Raw genomic sequence first — 17,009 nt, 5'->3', positions numbered from 1 at the left:
CAATAATTCTATTATTCGTTATTGTGAACCACGTAAAGAAATATTCCAAAACCAATACTCAATGAGTACCAAATCACCGTACATTCCACCGAATTGTGGTAGTAAAATCGTCGGCATTTTTGTAAAATTATCGCGCATGATTTAGTACAATTTAGATGATAACAGCGCGCGGTGTTACCGTGGGTTGTTTGCAAACCGCCTAACGATGTAATATGATTTTCGACACTGATAATGTATCGAATGAGAGTCATCCTTCACATTCATCGTACTCGCCAAAATAAGATGCTTCAAGGTCCGCGCCTTAATCTGTTACGAGCTTTTCTATTTGCGCTTGAACTCTATCAAATTAAAGTTTTAAAGCATATATATATACATGTATTTCGCTACATGAAGTTTCTATCAAATGTTTAAAGCGAATTAATAATAACCAACTTAGAGGAATTTATCTAAACAAATTGGACCACTTAACGAATATTAATGTACTTGACGTACATAGATGACTATGAAAAATTATTGCAACGAATGAACTGTATATTATGTAAAAAAATTCAATATCGTATACACAGAGAAGGTTTGCTCAAGAAACAGTCGAGAAACGATTTTATTCATTCTGCTTTTGGAATCAAACGGTCCAAGTTATGCAACGATTGTCAAAATCTACAGATTGTTACCAGCTTTATCTTCCCATCGTGGTTTCATGTTGACCATTTTTTTGACCTGCAGACAATTCCCCGTGCTCGATAGGAATGCTCAACTATAGTAAAGTATGAAAAACCTAATAATTTAAAAACATCTGTAAAAAGAAATGTCCAATAATATAATCATTGACATAACCGTCGCATACAATTCCGAAATAATTTCTTTTTTGTCGCGCTAAAATCTAGATGATTAATTTTATAACGTAAAAGGTTTATCAATATCAACTGTATTACTGAAAATAAAAATGTGTTGATAAGAACTCAAAAAGGAGGAACAATAATATGCATTAAACAGGCAGAAAAGATATTACCGTCTATCTTCGTGGATTATGAGATCTAATATGTATAATTATGTTGTTTGATATCAACCGTCATAATTCTTCTAATTTTTGAGTTTCCGGCACGTTTTCGCAAGATCGACGCATTGATAATAAACTATAACGCGAGACCCTATGACCTCAAGCGAGTCTTGGATGATATATTGAAATTCTCATGAACGTTGACTATTTCTAAGCACGAAGCAATGTTCACACTTTGTGTTTTAAAATTATACATTATTCGTAATGGTTAAGAATTTATATTATTTTAATTGAAGAGTTGTATAATATCGGGTCGATATAAAAGAAAATGTATACAGAAAAGTATTTTAATATTTTTCTAACATCACAAAAAATTATACTGTTTTAAACTATTCTATTTTATAAACTTATGGATTTAGGAAGGAAATATAAAAATGGTATTGAATGCGTGTTCTGAAAAAAAATTTTTTTATTAATAGCAAACATCAGTGTTCGTGATCACGACATCCACGCGACAATTAGTACATCGCGTCTATTCTCTAATTCTTCAATCGTACAGAATTGTTCAATAAAATTGGTAAAATCGATTTTTAAAGTTCTGTACATAACGAGGATTTGACTACATCCATCAAGTCAAGCGAAGAAAATCCAATAAAACCAATAAATATTTACGTCTTCGGATCGTGTGTCCTCGTCATAAAGGCAGAAAATATCTTAATGATTCGACTCGCACGTGTTCTAGTTTCTTCCCTTATTACGTAATAATTAGTTTCTGTATAAATTGAAAATAATGCTAAACGTTTGATTTCCTCGCAATGTATGTATCCGAAATTAATAGATTTAAAAAATTTCAGAATACAGCGGTGAATTAATTCCTTTTTCTCGTTTTTACAGAACATAGTCTTGTCCTTATTCATAAGATCAATGAGCAATGCCTTCACCGATCTTAAAAAGATTTTGGCTGAGAAAATTCCTAAAGAACAAGAGCGTGTCGCGGCTTTCCGTAAAAAGTACGGAACCACCAAAGTTGGAGACGTTACCGTGAACATGGTAATTTTTGTTTGTTGTGCAATTCCGACTATATCATTCGTTTTTCTTGTTAAACATCCGATGATGAATAGATTATCGAACGTAACAGCAATGTTATTGCCAGAACGGAACGTTACGTGACAAAAATGATATATTAATAGATTAAGGCACGTAGAAAACACAATACGTATTAACTTTTGTAATGTTCATAGGTGGACGATAAGGACTGTACATATAAACAAATTTGTAGGTTCTCGGAATAATTCTACCCGCCTAACAATCGTAATCTTTGTATCACTTTCTCAATGATTTTCTGGAGGCAATAGAATTCTTTGTGTTTAATTTAACGAGATCTGACTAAGGAAAAAACTTGTGCAATAATATGTAAATAAAATATTTTCTCCTTCTTTTCTTTCTTTTTTTCGTATGTTACGTTCTATGCTTATGTTCCTATTCTTATATGCAAAATTAGATTACGAACGATATGAAAGTAGCATTCAAATCAGTGTAAAGTGCGGCTCCTCTAGTCAATAGTCAGAGGTCAATGTCACTGAACATATCTCCCCTTTTTTCTTCTATCTTTTTGCGCCTAATGTTGATATCGCGTGATAACTTTTCGTTACTTTTTAGATTTATGGTGGTATGCGCGGGATGTTAGGACTTGTGTGGGAACCATCGGTTCTAGATCCTGAAGAAGGTATTAAATTTCGAGGAAAATCGATTCTGGAATGCCGGAAGATTCTACCGAAAATCAAAGACGAACCACTTCCGGAAGGTTTGTTCTGGCTGCTGATTACCGGTGATGTTCCTACGGAAGCCCAAGTGAAAGAAATCTCTAAAGAATGGGCCTCCAGATGCGCATTACCTGATTACATAGTCAAAACTCTGAACAACTTCCCCAAGTCGGTTCATCCCATGCATCAATTCTCTGCGGCGCTCACTATTCTAAGTACAGACAGTATATTCAAAAAAGAATACGAGGCAGGTATACACAAATCCAAATATTGGGACGCCACTTACGAAGATATAATGAACCTGATTGCCAGATTACCCGTACTCTGTGCCATGATATACAGAAACCTTTACAAGGATGGCAAACTCGGGGCATCTGTGGACCCAGGCGGAGACTGGTCTGGCAATTTCGCAAAAATGCTCGGTTACGACGACCCACAATTTGCTGAACTTTTACGATTATACCTAACGATTCACGCTGATCATGAAGGTGGAAATGTATGTGCGCACACGACCCATTTGGTGGCTTCGACATTGTCCGATCCCTATTCTGCATTCGGCTGTGGAATGAGCGGTTTGGCAGGTCCTCTTCATGGCCTTGCAAGTCAAGAAGTATTGCTATGGCTAAAGAAGGCGTGCGCTGCAATCGGAGATAGTCCCACTGATGACGAGCTGAAAGGCTTTATTTGGAAGACGCTGAAGAACGGTCAGGTCATTCCTGGATACGGTCATGCCATACTCAGAAAGACTGATCCTAGGTATATATGCCAAAGAGAATATGCAATGAAACACATGCCGGATGACAAACTAATCAAGGTAAAATTCTCGAATAACTCATTTAATATTTGTATAAAGTTTCTATGTGGTTTATTCCTTGCTAATGACTATATTCGTATATATCTAGCTCGTTGCTCAAGTGTATAAAGTAGTTCCCCCCATTCTTATGGAACTTGGTAAAGTAGCAAACCCATGGCCAAATGTAGATGCTCATTCGGGAGTTCTCTTACAATGCTATGGAATGACAGAGATGCAATATTACACTGTCCTGTTCGGAATATCACGTGCTCTTGGTGTTCTGGCATCTCTCGTTTGGTCTCGTGCTCTCGGCCTTCCAATAGAAAGACCCAAATCCATAAGCACTGACAAGCTTATGGAATTGGTTAAAGCTAAATAAAAGAAAACCATTCTTATTCGTGAAAAATTATGTTCACTAAAGCTTTCTAAATAGCGTTTTTGCAACATAGAACGAACTTATATACAATTTAATCGTCAAGCTCTTTAAGAAAATGCGTGCATTAACGGTAAACAAAATTCATTGTAAATACACGTGTTGCTTTTTATTAACTTATGCAATAACAATTTTAGAAATAAAAATGACATAATTCATTGTACAGTTAGTAAATCACTAAACATTTACTGCTGTCTAATCCTGTGGTGAAATTTACACGTGTGTACCGACTAACAAAAGCCACTCGAAGGATCAGTCTCGTAATGAGACGCAAGAAATAAATTGATCAGCCGAGAATTTAGAATCTTTTTGACTTCTGGTTTCTCCATTCGCGGCAAATTCGTTTTCGGCTCGTCCATCGATTTATTAATTGTTAATATTACCAATATATATAATAATATTGCCAATCATTGTATCTTGTATCGATCACCTCCTTTCCGTGGATCTTTATCTATGGGAGGGGAAAGTTTTCCGTGAGTGTGAGAGTAGTGGAGAGCGATAAGTAATTTTTTCGCAATGGTGAAGAAATTTTCAAAGCTTTTACCGTTCGATTACTAGACCATTAGAAATTGTTTCTTCGGAATTTCGTAATTTCTATCACCTGCAGATACTTTCTAAACAATTTACACTGTTTATTTATTATACATTTTAATTATTATTCATATATGAAAGGAAGGAATAAAATATAGTAAAATATATAATTTAAAAGAATTTTAAAACAGAAATGTAAAAAAGTTACTGCTCATTTATTCGAATTAATATAGCATGTACATAATTTGTTTTATAATCTCATTGTATTATACCGTAATTTTAATTAATAAAATCGGATAAACAGGATAGGAAATTGTATATTACAGTACGTAGTTCTTTTTTGACATCTCATAAAAGAAAGTTTGATAAATTTATTTTACATTAATCTCAGTCCTTATGTTAATTAACAATCTTATATGTAAACATTTCATGCTTGCTATGTTAATCAATTAAAAATAACCAATTTAAAACAAACATTTTTAAACTTGTTAATTTTTGAAATTTTGTTTGATTAATATCTAATCATATAAGAAGCTTAAATGCAAACACATATATCTGATTCACATGACTTATATAATGAAAGTTATATAGTAATGAAATTAAACAACCTATATGTTGTACTGTATTTCAAAACTTCTATATAATGAAAGCTTTGTTAACGACAGTATATATTATAATATTGTGTATTTGTAATAATATGTCATAATTAAGACAATTAATTGCTTCTTTTCTCAATATGAGAAAACTGCTATTTATTCTTATGAAATGTTAAATGTATGATCTCACTCTTGTTTTAGACGGCATTTGTCTTTCATACGATGATGTTAACAACTTCTACAATCGTCTTTCTCATATGTTACTAACGTGTGTGTTCTAAATTTTAGTAATTGTCAAATACTAGAGTATTTTTAGCTATAGAAAAATTAATTACTATAATCATGAAGTAAATAAAATAAATGAGACAGCTGTTAATAGGATAGTTAGACATTAGTAATACTTAAAAAAATTCATAATACATATATTGAAGAATACAATAGATATATTTTAACAATCAAATGAGTTTTGTATAAAACACATCTTTGTAATATTTTGCATACAAATGGAATTAAATATTCCCAATAAACAACCATCTCACTGTTGAATACTCGTATCACAGAGCAGTTTTCTGCTTCTAAATGTTTGATTAGATTGGTTGAATAATTTGCCTTGAAATTCTTGAAGATGTTTGCAGTATCAAGTATTAAGAAATATTTAAATTCTTGTACAGAACGTTGAAAAATATGTGGTTTAATTGGTGCTAAATTGAAGTTGACTTTTTACAAGTGTTTACTATTAATGTGAAGTATAAAAAACTATGTACATAGGTATATTTTTGAAAACTGCACAGGTTAAATAATTTTTATCTGTGCATAACTCAATAGAACAAATAGAAATACCTCATCTATCTTTATTGTTATATAAACAAAGGTGGACGGGATCAAGATTAAATTCTTTATCCTTCAAATACGCATGCAATATTTTCACTACATTTGTTATTGAATCAAAAATAAAATTTTATAGTTTTCAGACTGCAATTTTAATATAGCATTTATAGCTATAAATAATCGGATGTGCTCATAGACCATACATTAAATTTGGCAGTCCTGTTGTAAAGTGTTTATAATATATATATTTTCTTATACACAGATAAAAAAATTTTTACTATAGATACTTCTCTTAATGCAACAATATTTTCTATAAAAGACTCTGGATATTCTAAATTTTTCCATTTTCTTATAACATAATCTTTTGAATATATTTTACACAGAGAATAGTTAAAACATTATTTTAGTTTTATATCATAATCATTTACCATTATATCTTATATCACATTAATAGATGAGACAAAATTTACCCGTCCACCACTTGATATATTAAGTGTCTGCAGCAATAATGTTAATCAATATATGCAGTTACACTTTAAGTTATGCATGAAGCTAATGTACCATTTGAAAAAGATCATTCATTCTTATATCATTTGTACAATCGTAGAGTGGCACAGTAACTTACATTGAACATATACTTTACAGTTTAGATATCTTATTATATTTAAAATCAATCCTCATAATGTACGTCATGTCTTTTTTAAACGTCCAACAATCCACTCAAGACCTTGATAAAGCCTAAAACATTACAAGTCATTAATAACCTTGTTTCATAAATAGGATTGTAACTCTAATAATGAATCTCTTTTTACCCCTCTCCAGTAAGTGCACAACAGCTTTGTATGTGCCATTGATGTTTTTTAATGGAAGTTAAATCTAGTTGTCTAGAAATTTCAGCAGCTGTCATGCTACCTTTTAAGTCTTGTTTATTAGCATAAACTAAGACATTAGCTTTGCTTAATTCTTCATGATTTAACATTGAGTACAATTCTTCTCTTATTACACCAAGTCTTTCCCTATCTGTACTATCTATAACCATAATAATAAACTCAGTATTAGTATAATATGTGGACCATGCAGCTCTCAGGCTTTGTTGTCCACCCAAATCCCACATTATGAAATGAATATTTTTCCAAACAACTTCTTCAACATTGGATCCAATAGTTGGTGATGTATGAACAACTTCATTCATTAGGAACTGGTATAATATAGTAGTTTTACCAGCATTATCTAACCCTACCATTACTATTTTATGTTCTGAAAAATAAAAAGATTTTGATTACATTTAAATAAAAATTTGATGAATTATAATTAGAAAATTTAATAGTTTAAATTATAGTTATTTGAATTATGTATTCAAAAGTGTTAAGTATTCATCTTATAATGTGAAAGAAAAATATATGGAAAACATATGTTAACATATGTTTAAAGTAGGACAATGAAAATTTAAAACAATTTTAACAAAAATATATTAATTACAAGAGTAATTAGCAAACTCACAAAGAACAGTTTCACTTGTAACTATAATTTGTATTCACACTAGCATATGTCAAGGTTTATAATTCATTTATTTCAAACTTTCTATTTTTTATCATTGTATCTATTCTTAAATTTTTTGTGATCAGAAAAAGCTATTATATCCATATCCTTTTTAAGCATATAAATATAGAGAATATAGTCATGAAGTTAATATAGGTTTTATATTATCTGAGTAAATTTATTATTGCTAAATTTTATGAATTATTTTTGTATATCATTAAAGTAAAAAAAAGAAGGAACACGACTTTTGCTCATATGATTTTAATAACTGATCATCATTTTTCACTTATTATTAAGCATAAATTTATTGCAATTTTAATTTTATATGATGACACACATAAAACAATACAATAATTGTGACACAATATTGTTACTACATATGATAAATTTACCTTCATTGCCAAAGAGACTCCACAACTTTGCAAATAATAATCCCATATTGACCAAAACAGTAAACCACTCAGTTAATATTTATTTAATCGTGTTTCTGTAGTGTCTTTTTCTCGATAAAAAAGATGTATTTAGTTGCAGAAGTGGGACATTTCATTGTCAGAGGGTTATGTACACTTTTCTGTCAAGTTCCTTTGCAATATGTTTGTAGTAAATTTGCTTCATTATTGATACATTATGATGTGAAATATATACTTAAGAACTGTTGTAAACTGTTGAAAATACAGTAAGGATAACCCAAAAGTGAAAGAAATATGTATACGAAAACCTTCCCTAATCTAATCAAGCAAATCGCGACATGTTGCTTTCCCAATTAAAACATCCATACGTTCGATGTGTCCAATCATCGTTTAGCAATAACTGAAAGCGATGTCAGTTCTGTATATATGTAAACTGATTGGAGCTAAAGGATACTTAATTAAACGCGCGTAAAACGAAAACACTTAAAACTCTTAGAACGAAATTCTCTTGACTAAGATTACCTAACCGATTTTGCTGAATCACTATCTTCTCCTTTAAAAAAACAAGGGAACTGGTTATAGTGAATGTAACTGAACGAAGTTCACATAATTATAAAAACTTGATATCATCTGATATTATCTTATATTGTATTAAGATAAACTGTAATGTTAAAGATTATAATCAATATAATACAAACATTAATTTAAACCTTTTAATAGCAACAATTTTATTATATAGGTTAAAATATAAATTAAACTTTAAATTTTAATGCCTTAGAACAAAAAAGATTACACATTTTATATGTTGTAAAAAGTTATAAATATTTTATATTTTATAAACATTTATAAATTGTTAAATACACAATTTTTAACAAATTAATCAGATTTATCTAGTTATTTCTTCTACACTATAATGTAAAATTTTTTTAAATGTAATAAATATTTGAAAATTCTGTAGAATACTATCTTTATAAAGGCTGTTTTTCAGGAGGTGAAATAATAAAATGAAAAGTTCGAATTTCCCATCGTTTTAATTATCATTTAATATTACATTTATAATATATCTAAATAGTGATAACATTATGAAACGTTTTAATAGTCTCCATAGTGTGTTAACATTACGTTGACCTTGTGCACTGCGATTGGCTTACGAAATGTCGGCTGATGTCGAATCTACTCCAGTATGAACATTCATTCTTAATCTTTGTGGGAAAGCATTCGGCCACTTGTTGCTTTGATATAAAACCAAAGAGAACAAAACACATCTTATTTTGAAAAATAATACTTATTAAAATGAGTAAACCGTGAGTCATCTTTACATTATTTCCGATATATTAAAAATTTAAATTTGTAAAAAGAATGTAGATAATTGTTTTTATGATAATGTAGTTTATATAACCATTTCTATTCGAGTGAATTTTAATAAGTAATTAATTAATTTAAAAAAGTAAAAAGAAGAATAAATATAATATAAATATTATACTAAATATTATAAATTAATTTAGAAAATCAAATTTTCATTTATATATATTGTAATATGTAACATATAATGTATGAGATATGTATAATGTAAAAGATATATTTTCAAGTGACTCCTAATTTAATAAAAAACATAATTTACTTTATAGAGTTGCTGATATTGCCCTTATTGGGTTGGCTGTTATGGGTCAGAATTTAATCCTAAACATGAATGATCATGGATTTGTGGTGTGTGCCTACAACCGTACAACAGAGAAAGTCAAATCTTTTTTGGAAAATGAAGCAAAGGGCACAAAAATAATTGGTGCATATTCATTGAAAGAAATGGTAGACAAACTAAAATCACCAAAAAGAGTAATGCTTTTAGTAAAAGGTAAATTCCTGTTATAAATTATAAATTTGAGAACAAGAATTTGACCTCCCAAACTTGTTAAATCTATTACTACTCCTAAACTTGTATTTAGATGTGTATTTGTAGTGATACTAGTTGTTTCAGATAGTATACTTAGTGTAGTTTGTATATCTTTCAGTCTTTCGTTAACTAGTATATAGTGATATACTTCATGTCTTTTTTAGATTTCTGTTTTCTTTCTAATGTTATAAGCAGAGGGATCATAACTCTTTAAAATCTGTATTACTTTACCATTTTCTATCCATTTTGGTCTTACTTCTTTGTATATGAGTATATGGGTTAGTTAAGACTTGGCTTCTAATTTCCATCTATTGCATATTCTACATTCTGTACTTTTGTTTATTTTGTATTTATAACTCTTTTCAATTATCATTACTATTAGTGTTATTTGTGCATTAATTTTGTTACTAGAAGCAGTATTTTCATATCTAAGTATTTAGATCTTTTTAGTTCTATGGCTTTGATACTATCCTTATAACTCTCACTGTAGGTCGAGACTAGCATTCTTCTTTTATTTTCTTCATATAGTTTACCTGAGAATTTTATGTAATTGAAATAATCATGTACAATACTATATCATCTTTAAAGCTGGTGCTGCTGTGGATGCATTTATTGAACAATTAGTACCTTTATTGTCTCCTGAAGATATTATTATTGATGGTGGTAACTCTGAGTACCAGGATACTGATAGACGAACTAAGGAACTAGAAAAGAAAGGAATTCTATTTGTTGGTAGTGGTGTTAGTGGAGGTGAAGATGGTGCTCGATATGGACCATCTTTAATGCCAGGTGGAAATCCCAAAGCTTGGCCACATATTAAACAAATCTTTCAGGTGATTTTTTTTAGCATTGAAATATGATTATTTATTTAATGTATAATATAAATTACTTAAGCGTATATATTTTTTTAGTCAATCTGCGCAAAAGTTAATAGAGAACCTTGTTGTGATTGGGTTGGCGAAAGAGGTGCAGGACACTTCGTAAAAATGGTACATAATGGTATTGAGTATGGTGATATGCAACTTATTTGCGAAGCATATCACATTATGCGAAATGGTTTAAAACTTAATCCAGAAGAGATGAGTCAGGTCTTTGAAGATTGGAATAAAGGAGAACTTGACTCATTTTTAATTGAAATTACGAAAGATATCCTTAAATATAAGGATGAAAAAGGATATTTATTAGAGCGAATTAGGGATACAGCTGGTCAAAAAGGAACTGGAAAGTGGACAGCTATTGCAGCACTAGATTATGGAGTACCTGTAACTCTAATAGGAGAATCAGTCTTTGCTAGATGCCTTTCTGCCTTACAAAGTGAAAGAATAGAAGCAAGCTCGGTATTGCAAGGTCCTGATGCTATATATCAAGGCGACAAGAAACAGTTCTTAGAGCATTTGAAGAAAGCTCTCTATGCCTCCAAAATTATTTCCTATGCACAAGGATTTATGTTATTAAGAGAGGCTGCTAAAATTCACAATTGGAATTTGAATTATGGTGGTATAGCTCTTATGTGGAGAGGTGGATGTATTATAAGAAGGTACACAGATTTTTATGGAAATTTTATAATAATTTTAGTAACAATAATTTATCATTTAATTTTTGCTTTTAGTGCATTTTTGGGAAATATAAAAACAGCATTTGAAAAGAATCCAAAACTTTCCAATTTATTATTAGATGATTTCTTTGCTAATGCAATGAAAGAATGTCAAGCTAGTGCTCGGATAGTAGTATCTACAGCTGTAACATTAGGCATAGCAACTCCTGCATTATCAACTGCTTTAGCTTTCTATGATGGCTATAGAACAGCTCGACTTCCAGCAAATTTACTTCAAGCTCAACGAGATTACTTTGGAGCTCACACATATGAATTACTTGGCCAAGAAGGAAAATTTGTACATACTAATTGGACTGGGCATGGTGGAAATGTATCTGCATCTACATATGATGTATAATAATTACTAACATATTTTTATGCTAATAAAATGTACATACAGTTAATGTTACAGTTGAGGTTAATGTTATGGTTGATAAATCTATCAATATGTATTAGGTCTGATAATAATAACTGGTTATGTAAAACTGCTGAAAATATTTTGTTTAAAAAGATACAAGTTTACTAAAAAAATATATTACATACATTTGTATATGTGTATAAATTATTTGTTCTTTCTTGAATTATAAACTGATATTTTTCAAAAATAAAGATTATTATTCTTCTATAATACATTACTTTACTAAAATACAATATACATACTTACATACAATTTTATACAATAAAATGATAGGCCAATATACACTTGCATGCATATATATGTGTGAGTGCGCGCGCGCGCGCGTGTGTATCAGGAAACTGTATATTTATCCAGGAAATGAAAGCAGTAATAATTTCTAACATACACCTACCTATGTACATATGCTTTCGTATAAGAAAGTCTGTATTATGAAAAAATAGTAGAGCATGACTTGTGAAGTCGCTCGTCATTCTCGTGAAATCAATGCGGAAGTAATTTATCTAACCTATTTGTCGTTACAATCATGACTATGTCACGTTTTCAAATAACAATACATGTATGTGATTCTAAATAGCTTTTTTAGTATATTAAAAAAATTTATTAAACACCTAATTTTAAATTTAAAAACTTAATAAGAATATAACATTTAGATTGACAATATACTCATATCGACTAAAATGGAAATCCAAGTAAAAATAATTTCGCGCCATGATTCACCAAAGTTAAATAAAACCTCGTATAGCTTAAACTAGCATACATTATATGTAATTAGCATAATTATATACGTCTTCCTTATTTTCATTGGTACTCAAATAACATCAATTTCAATTTATACGATTGTATGATAACGTTGGTATTTTAATAAATATAATATTTGGTTTATTTTAAGTAATATGTACGTATCTTTCTTTTAGATAGAAGTGTAAAGGAAGTTTTTATTGTAATTTCATAATAATGAAGTTTAGAGAATATTAAGAGCAAACTAATACTTTGTAGTATGTTTCATCTATGAAACTCTGAAAAATACTCTAATACTACATACCTATGTACATACGTTACTTACATACATGTGAGAAACTGATCTCGTCGAACCCTATTTGTGCCGTCCCTGAAGCACATCGGCTTTACTGACCATAGACGGGCGACGTATTCTGCATCATTCATTTGCAAAATGGCTGACCACAGGGAAAGGGATTCATACTATTCGCAAACGGATTTAAGATCAAAAAATGATGATCCACCGAATTCACGTTTATTTGTTATATGCCACAAAAGTCTTGAAGAAGATGATCTTAGAAAAGCTTTTGAAAAGTTTGGGAAGATCGAAGATATTTGGGTAGTGAAAGATCGAACGACGGGGGAAAATAAAGGTAATTTCTCTTGTCTACACAAGAAATCAATAAGACTTTATTTTCTTTTTAATCATCTTTTACATATTTTTAAATTTATCTATATACACATTGTTTATTTATGAAAATTGTTTATTTATATGCTTTTTTCAAACATTTGAAAAGTAATGCGTCTTGTTTACCTTGTTTAGGAGTCACATACATCAAATTTTCAAAAACATCAGAGGCAGCTTTTGCTCTTGAAGAGATGAATGGAAAAATGTTGGGTTCTGTTGGAAGACCTATTAAAGTAATGATTGCTTCAAAGTAAGAATTATAATAGTTATTCCAAAATATCCTTGAAAAACTTTATTCTATGTTCATATATTTATTTGTTGATAAATGTGAAAATCTAGATATTTGTTACAGTCGTGATCAAGGATCTGTCAGAGAAACAAATGAAGAAGAAAGATGGGTTCGTCTCTTTTGTGTATTACCTAAGTCTATGACAGATGGTGAGCTTCATCGAGAATTTTCAAAGTTTGGATCTATAGAATATGCAACAGTAGTTAAAGATAGAAATACGAATGAATCAAAAGGCTTTGGTTATGTAAAATTTCAAAAAGTATCTAGTGCAGCGAAAGCATTTGAAGAATGTGATAGGAAATACAAGGCTGTATTTGCAGAACCAAAAAAACCAAAACCCGAACATATTGATGTGAAATATAACAATGGACTATCTTCTCATTATGATAGCGCTGGTGGAGGTTATAGTTCATCAAATTTTGGAAAGAGTAGTATTAGTTTAGAAATTGCCACAAATTATCCTAATTCTGAAGGTTATACACATTTGCAAGTGATTGCACATCCAGCATTGAACCAAGATCAATTATGGAAATTATTTGACATTGTACCTGGATTGGATTATTGTCATTTGAAAAATGATGTACGATATAGAATGCCAAGGGGCCAGGCTGTTGTAGTATATTCTAATCCTAGTGCAGCAGCATATGCAAGAGAAAAATTTCATGGTTTTGAATATCCTCCCGGTCATAGGATGATAGTTAAGCCAGATTTATCAAGTGCTCCACCAAAAAATGCAATAAAACCTGGTAGTTCTGCTGCTGGAATTGCTAGTGCTAGGACAGATTTGGCACATTTAGCTGAAACTATTGCTCAAGCTACATCTTTAATTCAAGCTGCGGGATTAACTGCACCAAGTGAGAGATTATTTTATCTACATAATGTGATAATGTATGATTTTTGTGTTTAATTGTATTTTTACATAATTAGGTTTAGAGCATTCGATGTGTGTGAAGTTACCACCTGTGCAACCAATGGCTAGTATAGATGCAGAGGTTGCTAAAAGGTGCTTCATTGTATGCGGACCTCCAGTACCTCCAATATATGCCATGAAAGATGCTTTCTGTAGATTTGGGAACCTTATAGATGTTTACATGCTTCCAGGGAAAAATTGTGGTTATGCAAAGTATGCCAGTGTGCAAAGTGCAAATGAAGCAATCGAGGTATATTTTATCATGCTTTATTTCATCATAATGACTTTTTCTAAACAAATAAGACAGTTAAACAGTAATAATCAATCTATAAAATAATAACCGTAGGTTTTACATGGACAAGAAATTTGTGGATCTCGATTAAAAGTATTAGAAGCAGAAGAGCGTAATGTCGGTGAAGATCGTAGGAAACGACTACGAACGGACGAAGACGAAAATTAAATTTTTTTTGTATACCTCGTAAGTAAATCGCTGAGTACATGGCAAAAAGAAAGGAGGGAAAGAGAGAGGCAATTAAATATTAACACCCTGACGTTGTAACTGACGATTACTTTACTCGAAAAACAGGAGAAAATGTAATTTTTCTATTTGTCTTCACAGACTGACTGGTATACACAAGCTGGACGCACGCAATAAAAGAGACGAATTTTAAGACTCACTTGACCACGTCGGGCCCGCATCCAAGGAAACTCCAACTACCTACTTTTAACTACCGCTTACGTTCGCGATTTCAACGTTACTGAAACTTTAACGATACTTTACTTTATCCTTACATGTCGTTACACGTACACCTGACTTCCTAATTTTATTATTTTAAAAGGCCTGTGCGAAAAGTGATCTTAAATATTCTAGTTAAGAACATATAGAACACAAGAAATTAGTTAAATTTGGAACTTGTATTTTTAATGCAAGGAAGGTATATGATATCGAGCATACTCGAGGTGTTTATTGTTGTATGGTAATATACTATATACATTAATCAGATAAGAGTATTTATCAATGCATATATACTTTTGTATTAAAATTATACTGAAATGAAAATTTATTCAAACAAATTTACAAAAAGAAAAGAATGAATTTATACATTAATGATTAAGGAAATTGAATAATTTTAAAATAGAGAATATGAAATGAAATTATCTTTTAATATTTTACATTCTTAATTGTAAAACAAGAAATATGTAATTATTGATTATAATATTAATTTTATCTATTCGCACAGGCTTTATAATATAACCTGCTTTAGGATTAGTAAAACAAGTTTTTCTTTATAATTTATATCCAATAGTTCTGTACTATTCTTTTATTAGATATAGCACGTATGGAAGAAAACGTAAAGCAATTTATTTCTTGTGTCTGTTTCAAGAAATATTTTCGTAATTGCGAATAATAATATATTTCGTAGAATTTAAATTCCAAAACAAGATATATTCTGCAGAATAATACTTTTATTTTTAAATACTTTTCAAATATGGTTTTATGGATTACAACTCTACGTGATATAAATCAAAATTATATTTTTATGAATATAAATATAACGAAGCGTATTTGAAAAATATTTTTGTGTAGATTAAAACTATATTTGACTAAATGTATATTATGTTTTATTGTTGCTTACAATAATAATCTTAATTTTAATTACACCAGATGTGCGTAATTCATCTTAAAAGTATGTATTATTAATCAAATTTAATTATGTTACATATTTCTGTAAAAACAAAATTAATTTCTGTAATTACAGAATTGCAGACAGAGAAGAGATGAGAAGAAATTTTCCATTCAAGTATTATGAGTAAATCTTGTTTTGGAATCGTTTCAGTATCACATATATTCATGTATATAAAATATACTGACACGTTGTTTTCTATAATTAGACCAAATTTCCTGGAAAAAAATACGTTTTCTTAGGAAATTAATATTATGTCCATAATCACATTTGTCAAATACCAATAATTGACGCACAACATGAACATTTTATGATGGACACTTTTGTACATGTGTTAGACTGTTCTACTCAATGACCATACGCAATGATGTTTTAGGAGACTGTAACTGACTTGTTTATTTGGTGATATTAAAATACACATTAAGTATTCAAAACCTCACACTGACTTCCACTTATTTTTTTTTTTTTCACACTGAACAGAATATCCTATTTTACACTATGTTTATAATTTATTAACTTGACGTGTTTTTTCTGTTAACTTTCAGGATATCTCAAGGATTCAAAGATGTGTACCTGATGACTGTGATATAGCAGAGTAAGATACTACTATTGTATATACAAAACGTAAAATATAAAGAATAAATTATAATTTTATATAGTTCCTCCTTTTTATTACTGGACGGAGATCATTATGCCGATCAGAAGATTATTGTATTTGTACTTGTTTACGCATTTCGCTTTTATACTGCACTTTTAAGGTATACCATGTTTATAATTTATTTTTAGCATATTTCTTTAATATGCTCATAAAATGTGCAATAAAATAACTTTTATAAAAAAGGAGTACGTTATGTTATTTTTAATCGATTCTCGAATATGATCTATCGCCTTAAATTTAAATCGGAAGATATTATGGAATAAAGTTGT

The 17,009-nt window shown here is 30.0% G+C and overlaps 5 protein-coding genes across 11 annotated transcripts in view; 3 read left to right on the top strand and 2 right to left on the bottom strand.

Annotated features, from left to right (window-relative positions):
• The window catches only part of LOC126870823 (transcription elongation factor 1 homolog), a 222,825-nt gene that overhangs the window by 32,741 nt on the left and 173,075 nt on the right, over positions 1 to 17,009 (bottom strand). The gene's annotated exons all lie outside the window — the stretch shown is intronic.
• On the top strand, positions 123 to 4,144 carry LOC126870843 (probable citrate synthase, mitochondrial). The gene is made up of 3 exons (XM_050628914.1): positions 123 to 2,410; positions 2,657 to 3,574; positions 3,663 to 4,144. Exons 2-3 carry the CDS (start codon positions 2,669 to 2,671, stop codon positions 3,930 to 3,932), a joined length of 1,176 nt encoding a protein of 391 aa, XP_050484871.1. The 5' UTR covers positions 123 to 2,410; positions 2,657 to 2,668; the 3' UTR covers positions 3,933 to 4,144.
• LOC126870849 (ADP-ribosylation factor-like protein 5B) lies at positions 4,714 to 8,607 on the bottom strand. Its single transcript, XM_050628929.1, has 3 exons — positions 7,873 to 8,607; positions 6,754 to 7,198; positions 4,714 to 6,679 (listed from the first exon to the last, which is right to left on the bottom strand). The coding sequence occupies exons 1-3, from the start codon at positions 7,916 to 7,918 to the stop codon at positions 6,631 to 6,633; spliced, it is 540 nt and encodes a 179-aa protein (XP_050484886.1). The 5' UTR covers positions 7,919 to 8,607; the 3' UTR covers positions 4,714 to 6,630.
• Positions 8,903 to 11,925, top strand: LOC126870840 (6-phosphogluconate dehydrogenase, decarboxylating). The gene is made up of 5 exons (XM_050628910.1): positions 8,903 to 9,194; positions 9,519 to 9,742; positions 10,370 to 10,614; positions 10,693 to 11,318; positions 11,391 to 11,925. The coding sequence occupies exons 1-5, from the start codon at positions 9,184 to 9,186 to the stop codon at positions 11,731 to 11,733; spliced, it is 1,449 nt and encodes a 482-aa protein (XP_050484867.1). The 5' UTR covers positions 8,903 to 9,183; the 3' UTR covers positions 11,734 to 11,925.
• LOC126870839 (RNA-binding protein 45) lies at positions 12,145 to 16,740 on the top strand. 3 transcript variants are annotated; one of them, XM_050628909.1, is made up of 7 exons: positions 12,145 to 12,349; positions 12,708 to 13,163; positions 13,334 to 13,448; positions 13,551 to 14,341; positions 14,415 to 14,647; positions 14,744 to 14,875; positions 15,017 to 16,521. In XM_050628909.1, the coding sequence occupies exons 2-6, from the start codon at positions 12,965 to 12,967 to the stop codon at positions 14,855 to 14,857; spliced, it is 1,452 nt and encodes a 483-aa protein (XP_050484866.1). In that variant the 5' UTR covers positions 12,145 to 12,349; positions 12,708 to 12,964; the 3' UTR covers positions 14,858 to 14,875; positions 15,017 to 16,521. The 3 variants fall into 3 exon arrangements, with proteins under 3 accessions (XP_050484866.1, XP_050484864.1, XP_050484863.1); XM_050628907.1 differs by lacking the exon at positions 15,017 to 16,521 and adding an exon at positions 16,628 to 16,740 and having other exon boundaries at positions 12,145 to 13,163; XM_050628906.1 differs by having other exon boundaries at positions 12,145 to 13,163.

This window comes from Bombus huntii, chromosome 11 (assembly GCF_024542735.1).
Source record: "Bombus huntii isolate Logan2020A chromosome 11, iyBomHunt1.1, whole genome shotgun sequence".
Lineage (NCBI taxonomy): Eukaryota > Metazoa > Arthropoda > Insecta > Hymenoptera > Apidae > Bombus > Bombus huntii.
The sequence above is the reverse complement of the archived record's forward strand: the minus strand, read 5'-3'. Positions and strand labels throughout refer to the sequence as shown.